Source organism: Thunnus thynnus, chromosome 22 (genome assembly GCF_963924715.1).
Source record: "Thunnus thynnus chromosome 22, fThuThy2.1, whole genome shotgun sequence".
NCBI classification, from domain to species: domain Eukaryota; kingdom Metazoa; phylum Chordata; class Actinopteri; order Scombriformes; family Scombridae; genus Thunnus; species Thunnus thynnus.
In genome coordinates this window covers 2,437,811-2,452,545 of record NC_089538.1, presented here as the reverse complement: position 1 = coordinate 2,452,545, position 14,735 = coordinate 2,437,811, and the positions used below count along the sequence as shown (strand labels likewise).

The 14,735-nt window shown below is 38.3% G+C and overlaps 1 protein-coding gene across 4 annotated transcripts in view; it reads left to right on the top strand.

Annotated features, from left to right (window-relative positions):
- mllt3 (MLLT3 super elongation complex subunit) overlaps positions 1 to 14,735 on the top strand; it is a 68,121-nt gene that overhangs the window by 43,546 nt on the left and 9,840 nt on the right. For 3 of the 4 annotated variants that reach the window (XM_067580041.1, XM_067580038.1, XM_067580040.1), the window contains exons 7-9: positions 2,632 to 3,210; positions 12,931 to 13,000; positions 14,413 to 14,466. In XM_067580041.1, coding sequence (XP_067436142.1) covers positions 2,632 to 3,210; positions 12,931 to 13,000; positions 14,413 to 14,466 — 703 coding nt within the window. The remainder of the gene's footprint in view (positions 1 to 2,631; positions 3,211 to 12,930; positions 13,001 to 14,412; positions 14,467 to 14,735) is intronic. The other variant, XM_067580039.1, reaches the window with a different exon arrangement.

Genomic DNA, 14,735 nt, shown 5'->3' with positions numbered 1-14,735 from the left:
AGTCTCCAGGCCCTAATCCCCCCACATATTTGGCAGGTTCAACGACGTCCAACATATTTAAACTCCTGGGATTTCAAAGACATCCAACTCTGGCTTAAGCAAACTATATCTTGGCTGCCGCTCAGCCATTAGAACTCAGTCCACTCACTCAGAGATGGGCTGTGGATTTGAAATTGCCCATATTTTGATCTTAAAATCCCATATGCAAGAACGTTTGAGACAATATCCCTATATACAATGAATTAACACGTTAAAAGGGAGGGGGGGTATAAATGATGGGCCTAGAAGCTACATGTGAGCTCTGAGACATTATCTCCTGCAGCACTAAATCATGTATGTCAATAAAGTGGCATGTTGTTTCCATTATGTGTTATTTTTAGTCCCTTTAAATGGTGTCATTTAAGAGCCAGGTTAGGAGAGGCCCATTTCACATGGAAACGGTTTCCAGTCTAAACAGAGTGTGTGTGATGAATTACTCGTGAAGCAGGAGGTCACACACACACTCTCTCTACCTCTCTCTCTCTCTCTCTCTCTCTCCATCACATGTTGAGAATTATTGCTCTGGTATTAAAACACATTATGTATTTTTGTAATAAATCATAACTTTTTGACAATGATCCTAAATACTAAAGCTTTTATCCTGAAATATTTAAATTCAAAACTGTATGTTTAAGACTCTGTTGATGTCTAGGGGTGAAATTCATATGTAGCAGTACAGGAGGCGGGCTAGGGTACAGTAAAAAGACAACCAGATAAGAACTATATAATTGGAATATATAAAATAAAACAGGAGATTAAAGTATGATTAATAAATATAATATACTTAAAGATAAATTAAAGTGTATATAGTATGAAAAGTATATATTTAGTATGAAATGTAGATATAGAAAATAAAACTATGTCTTAGTGTCATCTTGGGTAAGGGTGCAATATGATGTAATTCTAAATAATATAATAGTAATCATAATAAAATATATTATTAATGGTACATGACATGATCCAGGTCTTTAGTATATTTCAAGGTACATTGAAGTTTATAACAGTGTTTTTTTTATATTATATTTATAACTGTCTAATGGTGTATAGAAATAAACATATCCAGGATAATCAAGTGTTAAATATATCTCTACTGCTCCTAGTAGTATTTATAATACAATATATTGTAAGTGGTACATGATCCAGTTGTCTGGTATACCTGAAAAGAATACGTTCTTAGAAAGTAGAAATACATTCCGTAGCTGTTTGTATTTTTGATGTGCTTTCAGTTCTACTCTAACAGTATTATTCTAGGCCTCTGAGAGATTTACATGAACTTGGATCACCTGCTAACCTGCCAGCGTCATGGTGCTGAAAGGTTTGTTAAAAAGTGCCACTTTAGTGATCTCTTCAATGTTGATGGCTGCAGAGGCACTGTGGGTCCCTTCCAGAGCACTAAAACAGTGTTTTATGTTGCGCTGCTGGGAGGGAAATGGCTTTACTGCAGTGGAGGAGCATGCTGGAGTTTAAAATGAGCCGGCAGCTTTACATCCTAAGGTCCCGGGGTCACAAGCAGATAGACAAAATGAAAGGTTTTAGAGGTGCTTGGGCAGAGTTGTAACACACCCCGTCGTCTAGACTGCTTTAATGGGTTTACTGCATTGATGAAATATTGACAAGGGGGCTGGAGGTGAGACCCAGGGACAAATGGCCCCCGTCGTTAGAACGAATGCATTTCCTCCTTTCTCCAAGTTGCCCTTCGCTCCACTTTTAAGGTTGCGCATGTGTGGCTGTTGAAAAGGCCCTTCACCCCACTGAACACCACTGCTCAAAAGAAGTCCTGAGTTTGCACTTTAAGCCCATAGATGGGGACTAAGAAGACCCTTTTGATTTTCTTTTAAGAATGGAGCTCTTTTCACAGATGGTAATGCCAAACTGCAGGGTGGCATGCATGTTTTCTCTTGTGTAAAAGGCAGAGGATTAATCTTCCTTTGACCTAGCTGCCTAGTTTTTGCTCACTTTGTTGTTTACGACTATGCATTTTAGTTCTACATGTAGTCTAAATTGCAATCCATAGTCACCACAACATGAACTGCAAGATGACTGCATAATCACTGGAGGCATTTTTCCTGCTGTAAAGTAGTGTTTGAACACTACTTGATGATAATAATAGTAATAATAAAGAATAATAAGATTTAAACTAAAGTAGTGCCACTGTTGTTTATATTTTGAATCACTGAATTATTTTTAGTGGCACTTCAGTTATTGTCACAGCAATACAAGCCCATGCAGTCTTCAGACATCAGTATTTCTCAGTGGCTAATTATGCCCTTGCCCTATTATATTTGCCCACTGACCTAAAGTGGGATTTCCCTCTTCGCTGTGCTATAATCCTTTGAGCTGAAGTTTTTTTCTTTGTAGCTTAGATGATTCTGTGTAATTGCTCTGACACCTTAAATGTTGGGTACAATTTCTTTTTGTTTTTCCCCGCATGACTTAACTTGCCAGAAAGCAGTCCCCTTGCCATGATTTGGACCAACCAACAAATCTATGCCAATTGCTTTCTTAGTGTTCAGTCCTTTTATTCCTTAGAAAGTGTTCTACAATGTTTGATTTTTATTTTTTTCTTTTTCATTTGCCGGTTTTCATCCACAGGATGGCTCCAAAGGAAGCAGTACTACCCTTCTCACCACCGCCACAACCACCAGCACCAACAGCAGCAGCTTCTCCAAACTCCACAAACCCTCCAAGGACCACAAAGACAAGCCTCCAAAAGACTTGAAAGAGCCCAAAAGTGCCTTCAGAGACTCTGGCTGGGAACCCAGCAAAGCCCCCAAAGAACCTTCCAGGAAACCCAAAGAGAACCAGCCACTTAGAGATATAAATCCTAAGATGGGCTTCAAGGAACCCAAGTCTTTGTCCAAGGAGCATCGGACTGAGGGGATGACCCACGGGTCAGGGCTTAACAAGCGTCTGTCTACCCCTGATGGTGACGATCATATGACCAAAAAACGTAAAAAGGGATTTGTGGATTCATCAGGGAAGCAAACATCGGGGTCGGATGCTCAACATTTGGATAAGAAACTATTGAAGGATAGGTCGCAGATGCAAACAAATAAATTACGACCAGAGGGAGACGAGGCTGATCGCAGGAAGGTGTCGACACTTCCTCCTTTCCAGGAACTGGTGGACCCCAATGACTCTGATATGGAGGACCATTCTACCAAATCAGATGTAAGTACAACTGTTCCTGGTCTGTGTTAAAAGTAAAGTAGTTGATTTCATTGACAATACAGTTACACTAAGTCAACCTGTCCCTTTTATTATCATGGAGGTTTAAGAAGCAGCTGTCTGGTCCTTGTAGTAGTCCAGCACATTAGACTCACTGAACTGAGCTTTCAGGGCTCTTTACTGGAAAAAGTTGGGAGGGGTTGTGGAAAGGTATCCAATTCTTTCACAACCTAAAGGGGGAGCGTTTGTTGGTGGTCAGTCCTTCCTCGGTGTGGAAGGGCTATAAAATCAAATGACCAGCAGGGACAAAATCTTCTTTAATGGTGGTCTGGTAGGCTCTAGGGGGCTGGGTTGGAGAATTGGAAGAAGGGGTGGGCACCAATAAACCTAGTGGGGGTTCAGCTGCATTCGTCTGGGTGGCCAAACAGGAAATGGACAACACTGGTTTCAGGGACAAGATTCAGATAAAAGATCCAGTTTTGTTGCCTTATTGAGATCAGCTGCACTGAAAATCTATTTGTATTGGAAATACTTGAATACTGATGTAAAATGTGTTGAGTTTTATAAACTCTATACCTCCAGCTCAACGGCAGGATTAGAAAAACTTCAAGTCCACAGAGGTTCTTTTCATGAACAGGCTGACATTTGACTGGGTTGCCTGGTCCACACACATTTGGTGGAGAACCTCCCCATAAAAAAGGGCTGTTTTAAAGCCAAATAGTAGACAAGAAAGATTTATGGTTTTACAACACCTGAGGAGAAAGGGGAGACGCGGCAGTGAATAGCACAGAGTTCCCCTTTAATCCTTTTAGCTTTTCAAAGAAGAAAAAGGGTGAGCATTTGTGCAAGAAAGGTCTAAATCCCTGTGCTTTGACAAGTTTCCTTTTATGCAATGCTGTTTTCATTTCTATTCTCAAATGCTTGTATAAAGTGTGGTTCTCTGTAGGGGCAGCTTGTTTAGGCAGGGGAGTTATTACTTAGCACAAGCAAAACCTGTGTTTTTGTCTGTGCTGTATGGAAATGCCTTTTAAGTTGTCCCATACAGGAACCGGGGGTCGGGTAGGTTGTAAAGGGGATGTGGGGTGACAAATGCCAGGTGTTTGATTCTCCCCAGGCTAGCAACCCCGGTGGCCGAGCGCCGGCCGAGCCAGAGCACCACTCTCATTTCTCATGTGACCGCTTGTTTGATCTCGGTGTTTCCACTGAGCACTGGGCCAGAAACGGCACAGAGGAGGAAATGTGGAGTAGGTGATGACATGAAGGGAAAGCAGGCTGGTTTGTTAGCATGAGAACATTGTTTTTAGCACGCTGGATGTGGGCACAGACTGAGTGATTTGTCACCTGCACACGTTTGTTTAAACCTAAGCCCTTGTGCATTGGAATCATCACAGAGGCATGTATTGCAGATGGGTTCCTGATAAAATATGTTTTGAGACTCATGGTATCACAACTGTCTGTCACATTTTTTCATTCCACTTGAGTTTGCAGGATAAATTTATTTGGCTAATATTCAGATAATTGATTAATTGTTTAAGTTGTTTTTTGTTTTCAGCAAAATTCTCAGGTTCCAGCTTTTCAAATGTGAATATTTTCTGGTTTTCTATGATAGAAAAGTCAATCTTTTTGGTTTTAGACTGATTACTGTGGAAATTTGTGATGGGCATTTTTTGGTATTTTCCAACATTCTGTAAAACAAATGAGAAAATGTTCAGTACATTAATTGATGATACAGTAAATACAGTCCTACTTTAATGGTCTAACTGAGCAAATATGAGCCTTTCCCAAACAGTTGAGATGTCAATTTACACAAAATAAAAATTCTACCAATCTGCAGAGATTTGTTTCTGTTAAAGTGAAATAATAGACTATTTGTAGTTGCACATCACTTTTATGGACAAAAGCAATGAAATAAAACATTTTACCCAAAACACAAACATGAAACATTCTTTTAAGATAAATGACATTTTAAAAAAATTAAACAAAAGGTTACAATATGCAGTGCTGTCTTTGTGGACCTAAATCAGATAAGCTCTTCTGTGTGTTAGACCAGCTGCAGCTTTAGGGTGATAAATCCTCTTCTTAGTGATAAATTAAGCATCTGCCACAACCAACAGCAAAGTTAGTTTAACCAGTCCAATTTTAAGTAGGGCTATATATTTGATAATTGAATAACTGCATTCATTCAAATTCAACAGGCAAGTTTAATGCTACCCTATCATCAAGTTACTTACATATTTAATGTTAAATTAGCAACAACTGCTACCTGAATGTTTTGTACATTGCTCTAATAAGAAAGAGAAAGGAGAGATTAAAAGATTTGACAGATATGTTAGTGTTGAATCTTAGAAAAGCTGCATATTTTGCAAACCCTAGTGTCAGAACTCAGTCATTCACACCAGTTGAGTTTTAGCCAATATGATCCATTGAGATAAGTCTGGATCAGCCTGAATTGGTCATCTCTAATTCCAACACTAGAAAACTGAGTATTTCCTACACCCTTTATAGTTGCACCACAACATGTATCACCAGCAGTATTACTCTGATAATACTCAGTTTTGGTTTTTAAAAAAAACTTTACACTTTAAAATACTTTGGAGGGTATGCCTTTTAAAAATTACTTCTGTGGTTAGTATTGAAACCACCACCATAAACATGATACAATCAAGAGTGTTTTTTTTTTTTCTTTTTGAGAAAAAACACCCAAAAGGCATTTTTGGGGGATCTGACATGTTTCACCCATGTGTTTAAAATTATTCAGTAATCTTGAGCTAAACACAACACAGTTTCAGCAAGAAATCTTAACTCAAAACGTGCTCTACAGAATAGATGAGAAAACTATTAACAGGTTAACTGCAGCATGAGTGAAACCATGCTGTACGTTTGTGTTGCAAACCACTAAATTTGAGTATAAACGACTGTGCCTCGTTTAAATGAATCTACAGTGTCAAAGTGAAAAGCTTCTTAATTCACATTTGAAATAGTTCTGTTTGGACAGCCCCTGCTGAATTAGACAAGCAAACCAAATAGCGTTGGTCAGCTTGGTCTTGTTTGCTGGCATATCTTTTTGGCTGTCTCAACTGTGCCAAGAGTTAAGAGAAGAAACCAGATTGATGCCAGCAAACTACAACTAAAGACTATTTATTGTCTTTGAAGAGGGCTGCTTTGGCGGCTTTGAGTAAAGAAGGACAAAAGCCCTAAAAGGAGTGGTAGCGAGATTTATGGCACCCTGAAGAAGCTGTCCCATAAACCAACAGACCAGCTGTGTGTTGTTTGTTGGCAGGAGGTGACAACCATTGAAGTCGCTCTGCCTTTTGTCCTCACTTCTCTCTTTTTCTCTCATGTTTCTTCTGTTGGTCGCCTTCTCACCACTGTGTTTTCTTGGGCAGCTCTGCTTTGCAGTGGCAGCCACCTTTTTTACGAATGTGTGTTTGCATACCAAGATCCAAGTTCATTTTAAACTCCATGTAGACTGATGCAGTGACACATATTAAACCCACATCTCCAACTGATCTGAATAGGTGGCATGCATTATCCAACCTGGCTTCACAAGCCTCTCAACTGTGGTTGGACACTGCATGGATTGGATGAACAGTAGTTTCTATTACAGATGGTTTATGCTGTTGACGACTACCTACCTAGTCCAAAAAAAAGAGAGAGAGATAAAGAGAAAGAGTAGGTAAGTGGAAGAGGGTAAGACAAGTAGTATTAAAGCAGGGAGGTATATTTGTACTTTTTACTCCACCACATTTATCTAACAGCTAAAGTTACTAGCTACTTTTCAGATTAGGATTTCACATAAAGGAAAACACATGATATGCTCATGAAATACAATGCATTGATAAAGCTAAAACCAGTGATTTCCAACTAGTGTGTAGTTGGGCCCCTTGTCAAGTTTCAGATGTCTGAGAGACTTCTCAGATGGTTTCATTTAGATAACTGTTATAAAACTAAAGCTGTAAATATATCCAATATTTTACTGCAAAAACAGCAAAGATTGGAGGAAAGTCCAAAAAGTGATTACAGATTTGTGTTGCACAATTTAGTTTTTTTCTTCTTTCCTCACGCATTTAATCATCTCATGACCCCTCAAATTTATCTTGTGACCGTTTGGAGGGAACACGACCCATAAGATTAGTTTCATTATTCTGTTGATTATTTTCTCAATTAATTGATTAGTTGTTTGGTCCATAAAATGTCAGAAAATAGTGAAAAATGTCAACAACAGTCCACAACTCAAAGATGAACTGTGACTTTTACGACAGTTTATGGTCATAAAAGACTAAAGAAACAAGAAAACATTCACATTTGAAAAGCTGGAACTAGAGAATTTGGATATTTTTTTCTTAAATTGCTCAAAACAATTAATTGATTAATAGTTGTAGCTCTAATTATGATATCTATTCCTTTAATATCTCTTTGTGGCAATATTATATTTTATGATTTTGCATCAGTGTGATGAAGTAGCTTGATTTATTAAACTTGCTGAAATTGTGGAAAAATAACCATGGTTAGAAAAGCTAAAGGCTCCACAACTTCAGACAACACATGCAACTGAGCAAAATACAAGCAGATGAAGACAAGACCTTCGTCATCCTGAGTTCACTTACATAGCATTTAGAAAAAAAGTCTGCAAATAAATAAAACACAAGCATATTTAACATGTTCACCAATGTTACTACACATATGAAGCATAAAGAGACTCATAGCAAAAACAAAGTGCAAGTCATCACACAACATAACAGTGAATTTTTAGATGCTAAACTGATGAACAGGCTTGGGTGCAGGATTTGCTAAAGTCAACTACTTATTACCAATGTTGCAGGATTCTGATATTAGCAGGAAAGTGTAGTGTTAACCTTTTACTAGCATGTTAAGCAGTCTAAAAGCTCCTCTGCAAACGTGTACAACTTGCAACATTTCTGTATTTGCTGGTGTTTTCTGTACTTGCACTGCATTTTTTATGCTGCATATGAGTTGTCACATTGGTGACTTTCTAAATGATCTTTTTTATGTCGTAATATAAAAAGCTCTCTTGTCCATAAAAAGTACATTCTTGACAGATTATGTTGTGCATAAATCTTCTCTCCAATAATTCTTTCAATGTGTATCAATATCATGATGTCAAAATACACATATTGTGATTCAGGATTTTTTCCATATTGTCCACTCCTGGTGTCATTCTGTACTTCTGTCATATAGCAGGTATGTATATGAAACTGCCATTGGGGACTTTAATCTCTGTGCACAATGATGACAAGGAATTACTTGTGAATCAATCATCTAACACAGGAGTGAACATACTGTATGTCCAACCTACATTTGATTCATTCATACGTGTTTTTGTTGTATTGGAGGGGTGTTACAGTGCTTATTATTACAATGTCCAGTAAGTACGTATCATTTATGATGAAAATAGAAACTGTTTTAGGTCAAATTAACTTTAAAGTAAGTAATTGTGTTTTCTGTCCTACACTGGCCAGCTCTAAAGTCTTTGATACTAAGTCATTAGTCGCCCCCCCTTCTCTTCAAACAGGGCTTTTAGATGCGTGGACAGCTCATAAATTGCAACAGGGTTGCAGTGTCAGTAGTCGGGGCAAGACAGAGCTCACACTAGCAGACTTGGCTGCAGATGAAATGGACACATCCAGATTGTCAGATGTGATTATCTGGCCTCTGATTTGTGATAGCTCTGAAGACCCTTGAAACTAAATGCAATTCCAGGCCATTTCCTCCAGCTTTAAACATAACAAGTGAGGTGTCCTCCACATTATGCTTCTCTTGTGTCCAGACAGCTAAAAATGGAATACAGTATATGGTTTTTTGTAGTTTTTTTTTATATCAATATTTATGCGGCAGAACCAGAGACAGTATCTTTTTTTAATCCCACACATTGTTCTTACTTTTCAAAACCACAATGCAGCTGCTAGTAGCAGCTAATGTGGCCTCGAGCTTGAAAGCCTCCCCCCCCCCCCATTCCAAGCACTCATGAATACACACTAAATCTGCCTCATATGCCATATGCATATAAATGAGAAATGCTATTTTTTACATGTAAAATATGCATTTTAATTTAAGAAAGTTAACTGCATTGTTAGCATCATCATTATCATCATCATCTTCAAAAAGTTTTAGAAGTGAAGTCATCATTGATGTCATGATAGGACAGCTGCTGGCTAATCTCATGATTGATACTGATTATGGCAAGACTGCTGAGGACGCTTGGATATGTAACCCCTGCAACACCTAACGACCAACGTTGGTAGGGAGGGATTGAAGATAAGTAAAGGACTCGATCAGTAGCTGGAGCCCAAGTGCAGGTTCAATAGGAGATTGTATTACAACTTTTCTTTTGTAAGAAAATAAAATGATACAGCCTAAGCTGGCATTTTTAACAAAAAATATAGACCACCTTCTGGTGCAATGAAACAGTTTCACAGTAGGCCTTTACAGAACCCATATTTCTCCACAATATTTCAGTACATGAGATTTGGGTTTATTTAAGTGGCTAAGGAGAGGGACAGAGAGCACCGTTAAAATGTTTTATCAGGATCTATTTAATGTATTATACTTACCACAGTCAAAAGTTTTCTGCTCCTTGAAAGCAGTTTTTATTTAATCCATTTTCTTGGCTTTGTGAGAGTCCTTTCATTTGTGTGACTGATTTAGTCTCTAATCTTTTCAGATGAATTTAAATAAAAAGGTTGATGATTGATCATATAATAATTTGTATGATATTTCATTTATGCTAAAGGTCACTTTGAATGATTTGACAGAATGATAATGTAGAAAAACAGATATTTTAAATTCTGGAAGGCTTATATTGCAAAAAAGTTAGTGAAGAGCCCTGCAGTGTCTCCAATATTTAATTTGTCCACCAGAGAGTACTAACAAGTTTATGTTTCAACTGTAAAATGTTCAACTCAATACCCATCAATATATTGATCCCAATTCTTAAATAAGCTAATTTAATTTAATTTATTAAAATATTTGTTTAAAAAAAACAAAGGCCATGTGTTGGAACACACTTGGTAATTTCATCTATGGCAATATTTCCTCAGCTTATTTCCAAGAAAAATCAGTTTGAGAGGCTTGCTGAGGTTGTGAAAGAGCCTGTAAAGACACAGTATGTACCTGATCACAAGTGGAGTGTCATGAAATAAAACATGAACGTGCTTGCAGTGCAGTGTTCGACAGCAAGTCACATTTCCACAAAATTTGTTTCCAGCACGTCGATGCCTAAAAAGCGTATTTGCTTTGCATTTATTTGCATCCCCGACAGTCTGTTTTTTAGAGGAGCTGCCTCATCATCCTGTCCCTCCCCAAACTATTCTGGGAGTCAGGTATTGTCAGGAGTTCATTAACCTAAATTAAGTGTGATTACTTTAATAGCTACTTTAGCTACTACTGAAAAGTGGTGGAAGTTTTTCCTCTCCCTGTCCCCCAGCAGCACGAGAATGAATTGTTAGATGACAGTGCTTAGCTGTGTGTTAGCCACATTGTCTTAAAAATACTCATGATACTCAAGACCAGGTGCCCACTAGAAGTTTCATCACAGGAAGTCTCATATTACAAGGCATGATTTTCCTCTAGGTGTTTGCCAATGAGACCATGCAACTTTTCAAAAACTCACACAAATATCAAGACTCTTTGATAATAATGAACCATATTCTGACAAAAACTCAATCACTGTTTCGGTGGCGTTCTCCCATCTCACACAGTCTCCGATCACTGCCAACAGTCACCAGCGGTGAACAGGAAGTACAAATGTTAGGAATGTGGAGAAAAGAATTTGTGGAGCGCTTGGAGCTCTGCCCATTCTCACACCTGTGCACACCTGGGACGGCTGCAGGAAGTAAACGTGGTCGGCAGATTGCCAGTATCTGTCAGTTTAAAAAAAGCTGAATGACACGGAATCCATCTCTCTTTCCGAACATCTGAAAGGAGCTTTTCACCACCTTCAGGATGTCTGAACAGCCTTTCTGAACAATAATGGACCGGCCTTGAGAGTGCTGGTTTAAACAAGCAGCTCAGTCTGATTGATGCAAAGCGTCTGCTGATGTAATTTCTGAGTTATTATCCTGAACAATCTAAAGCAGGCCAACAGAACAGTACTTCATTAAACTCTGGACTATTTGACTAAATATATATCACAAAAACACATCCATATCAAGCTAAAAACTAATTATCAAGGCACATGCTGTTTGTATTAAACTTGTACCTAAGTGTAAAAGACCAGGTACGTGTCATAAAAAGTTGGTAGATGTTGAATGAACCAAATGTTTAAATAGAATCAAGAAAGACCAAAATACAACATGTAATTCTTGTGTTGGAATGCACAACCATGCCAGGGGTACAGAAACTCAAACCCTACGTCTTTTAGGTGGTGGACCACCAGTATCCATAAATAGAAGGTCCTACAACAAGTAGTTGATCGACAGAAAATTAATTAGCAACTAATTCAATAATCGATTTATCATTGAAGTAATCTTTCAAGCAAAAATACAAAAGATGATCTAGTTTTAGCTTCTCAAATGTGAGGTGAGGTTTTTTAAATACCTTTTGGGTTTTGGATTGTTGGTCAGTCAAAAGAACTTTGAAGGTGTCAACTTGGGCATTTCTTACAGTTTTATAGACCAAACAATAATGGATAAATCAAGATAATTACCCTCAGATTAATGGATAATGAAAATGGTCATTAGCCCTAGTCCTTGACATGAAATTATCTACAGTGATTTCCACACATTGACAACTTAAATATGATAAATCTCCCAGAAAACAGACATAATGATTGAGTGCAGTGACACACAGGATGTTAAATGTATCAAGCTCCCTTATGTTTGTGTGTGGCCACAGGTTTGCAGAGTGGGTGTGTGGCGCATCATTAGCCTCAGTGATTTATAAAGCTGGTTGTAGACCCAAGGCTTGAGCAGTGAAGATAGCCCTGGCTCATTTTCAGAGGAAGTCAGGAGTACAGCAGCTCCGTGTGCATTTGTTAGATGGCCGTTGGCTCAGGGCTCAACTCGCCAAGATGACTTCAAAGAACTGACGACAGACTTGTCACCTCACATCTCCGGTTAAAAGCAGCTGTTAAACTCACCTCAAAGACTACAGCTACTGACAAAACACACTGGCCACCGTTTTCATGCTGCTGTGAATCTGATGAAACCGTCTTCATGTGTTCTTGGAATACAAATTAATAGTAAGTCAAGTTTAAAGGAGTGTTCCAGTCATTTAGTATCACACTTCCATACATTTAGGGACAAAATCAAAGCAGCGGAGGTCAAGATATTCTGACTTTTAGTCCCTAGTATAGGTCAAATTCCAAAAATGCTGGAGCCTAAAATTCCAGTAATGCAACTTTACAGCATTTCCTTGTCTCATAAATGACACCACAAGGGGTTATTCACTCCCAGAGGTCATGTCCTTCTCTGCTTTAGTCCTCTTTGTTTGGCAGGCAGCAAATAACTCAATATAATTTAATCACACACTGAATAATCAACCATGAGGATTTGAACTTGGAATAAATCTGCAAATCAAACACGTACAAACAGTTCTAAGTCTTTCATTAAATATGGTGGGCAAATATTGAATGTATTTTGGCTTGAAAGTGGTGTTTTTTAAGATGGCAAATATCTGCACAAAATATTACATGATGTTGGTGTTTGTCTATCCTTGTCCATTAGTATTTTATTCATCACTGTTTGTTTCTCTTCTCTCTCCCAGTCAGAACAGCCCAGTCCAGCCAGTTCCAGCTCCAGTTCAGGCTTTGCTCCCACGCACCACAAACGGCAAGGTAATCATTTGGAATACTTACAACTTATTGGTGTTTTCAGTGAGAAATGATCTGTATAATGGAGCAGTTCTAGCTCATACGGAGCACCAAAAGGTTTCAGTGTGACTGCTAGTCCTGTTGTGTTTGGCAGTGATAGAAGAAGTCCAGCCAGTGCTGGACAGAGACAACGCAGTTCAAACTCTAACTCAACATAATGGAGCTGTATTATCTAACCTTTCTGCTCTGAGAGCAAAACAACTGTTTATATAAGATAAGAAAAGGGAATTGAATTCTTTCTCATTCAAACGTGTCTAATGGGACGTAATAACATTCATAAGTGGACAAACATCTTTATTAAAACACATTTTGATTTGAATTATTTTCCAGAGAAAAGGAGCATATTGGCTCTCATAACCTTTCACTCTCCAACTTCATCGCTGAGATTTTACCCCAGAGTGTAAGGTCCACTGTTAGGGGAAAGAATTTTGGAGATTTTGAGAATTAAGTCATAATATTTTGAGAAAAAATATGTTACAAGAATAAAGCTTCAAGAAAAGGTCTTAATATTATCAGATTAAGTCCTACAATAATCATAAAATTAAGTTATGAGAAAATGATGACAAACTCTTAATTTAATGACACAAAAAACAACTTATTTTCACTATATGATTTATTATGCAAAATTCTTACTTTATTCTCACAACATTATGACTTTGTTCTTAAACATTTAGACTAGGAGACTATGACTCCAGCAGCCCACAAGTTAAGACACATACTACTGCAATGTGTGCAGTTCAGTTCCAGCCACAGACCTTGTTGCATGTCATACCCGTCTTTCTACTCCTTGTTCCTGCCTCTCTGCTTTTTCAATGACCAAATAAATGCAAACAAAAAAAATCTATTAAAAAAAAAAAAAGTACTATTCAAAATCTTCCCCTCTGAAGTGGGCCTGATAATTACTCATAGAGATCTACATGAACCATCAGACAGGTTGAAACAACTTGTCTTTGTAAGCCAGTTAACAAAACCACATATTAAAGCAAAGTAAAAACACTGACATTTTTATCCTTCCAGTGAATTAGATGTTCCATCCTTATTCAGCTTTGACCTGCTTTGGTCACTTTGCTTGTGCAGCGCACCGTTAACCAACCTTTTGGGTGCCTTCACTTTCATTTTTACTTGTGAATCAGTGGTTTAGATAATTGTCTGACCTCTTGGACTGTGGCTACTAGAGCTGCTGCATCCACATCAATGCTGAGTAAAATGTTATAATCATGAACAATAGATGCAGAGGTCAAAACTCTGAAATCACCACTCTCTGATTCTAGTATGTTTTGTTTGTGACCCTGAAATACGGGACATGATTCACTTTTTTGATTGGGGAGTTGAGGGTGACCTGCTTGTGTGTGTTTGTAATTTTTCTCTGGATGCAGTGGTGGACTTCATCATCAGGAAAAGGGTGGCTATTCCTGCCACCACCCACACAGGTAACAGCTCCTCTGAAACCTGTGAGGGCCCCCCACTCACCCACCCACCCACCCACACCTCTGGTCACATCTGCATGGAGAATATTTTCCAGCTTGTGTATTTGCATGAAACTTCATGCATCTCCTTCTCACGGTCATGTCAGCAGGGATATGATACCACTCCAGCAACATGTGTATCAATATCTTGTTGCTGCCTATGATGCAGACTAGGACACACTTTTTGTCTTTTACCTCCAACTGTTGTTCAAAAACTATCAAACACATCAATG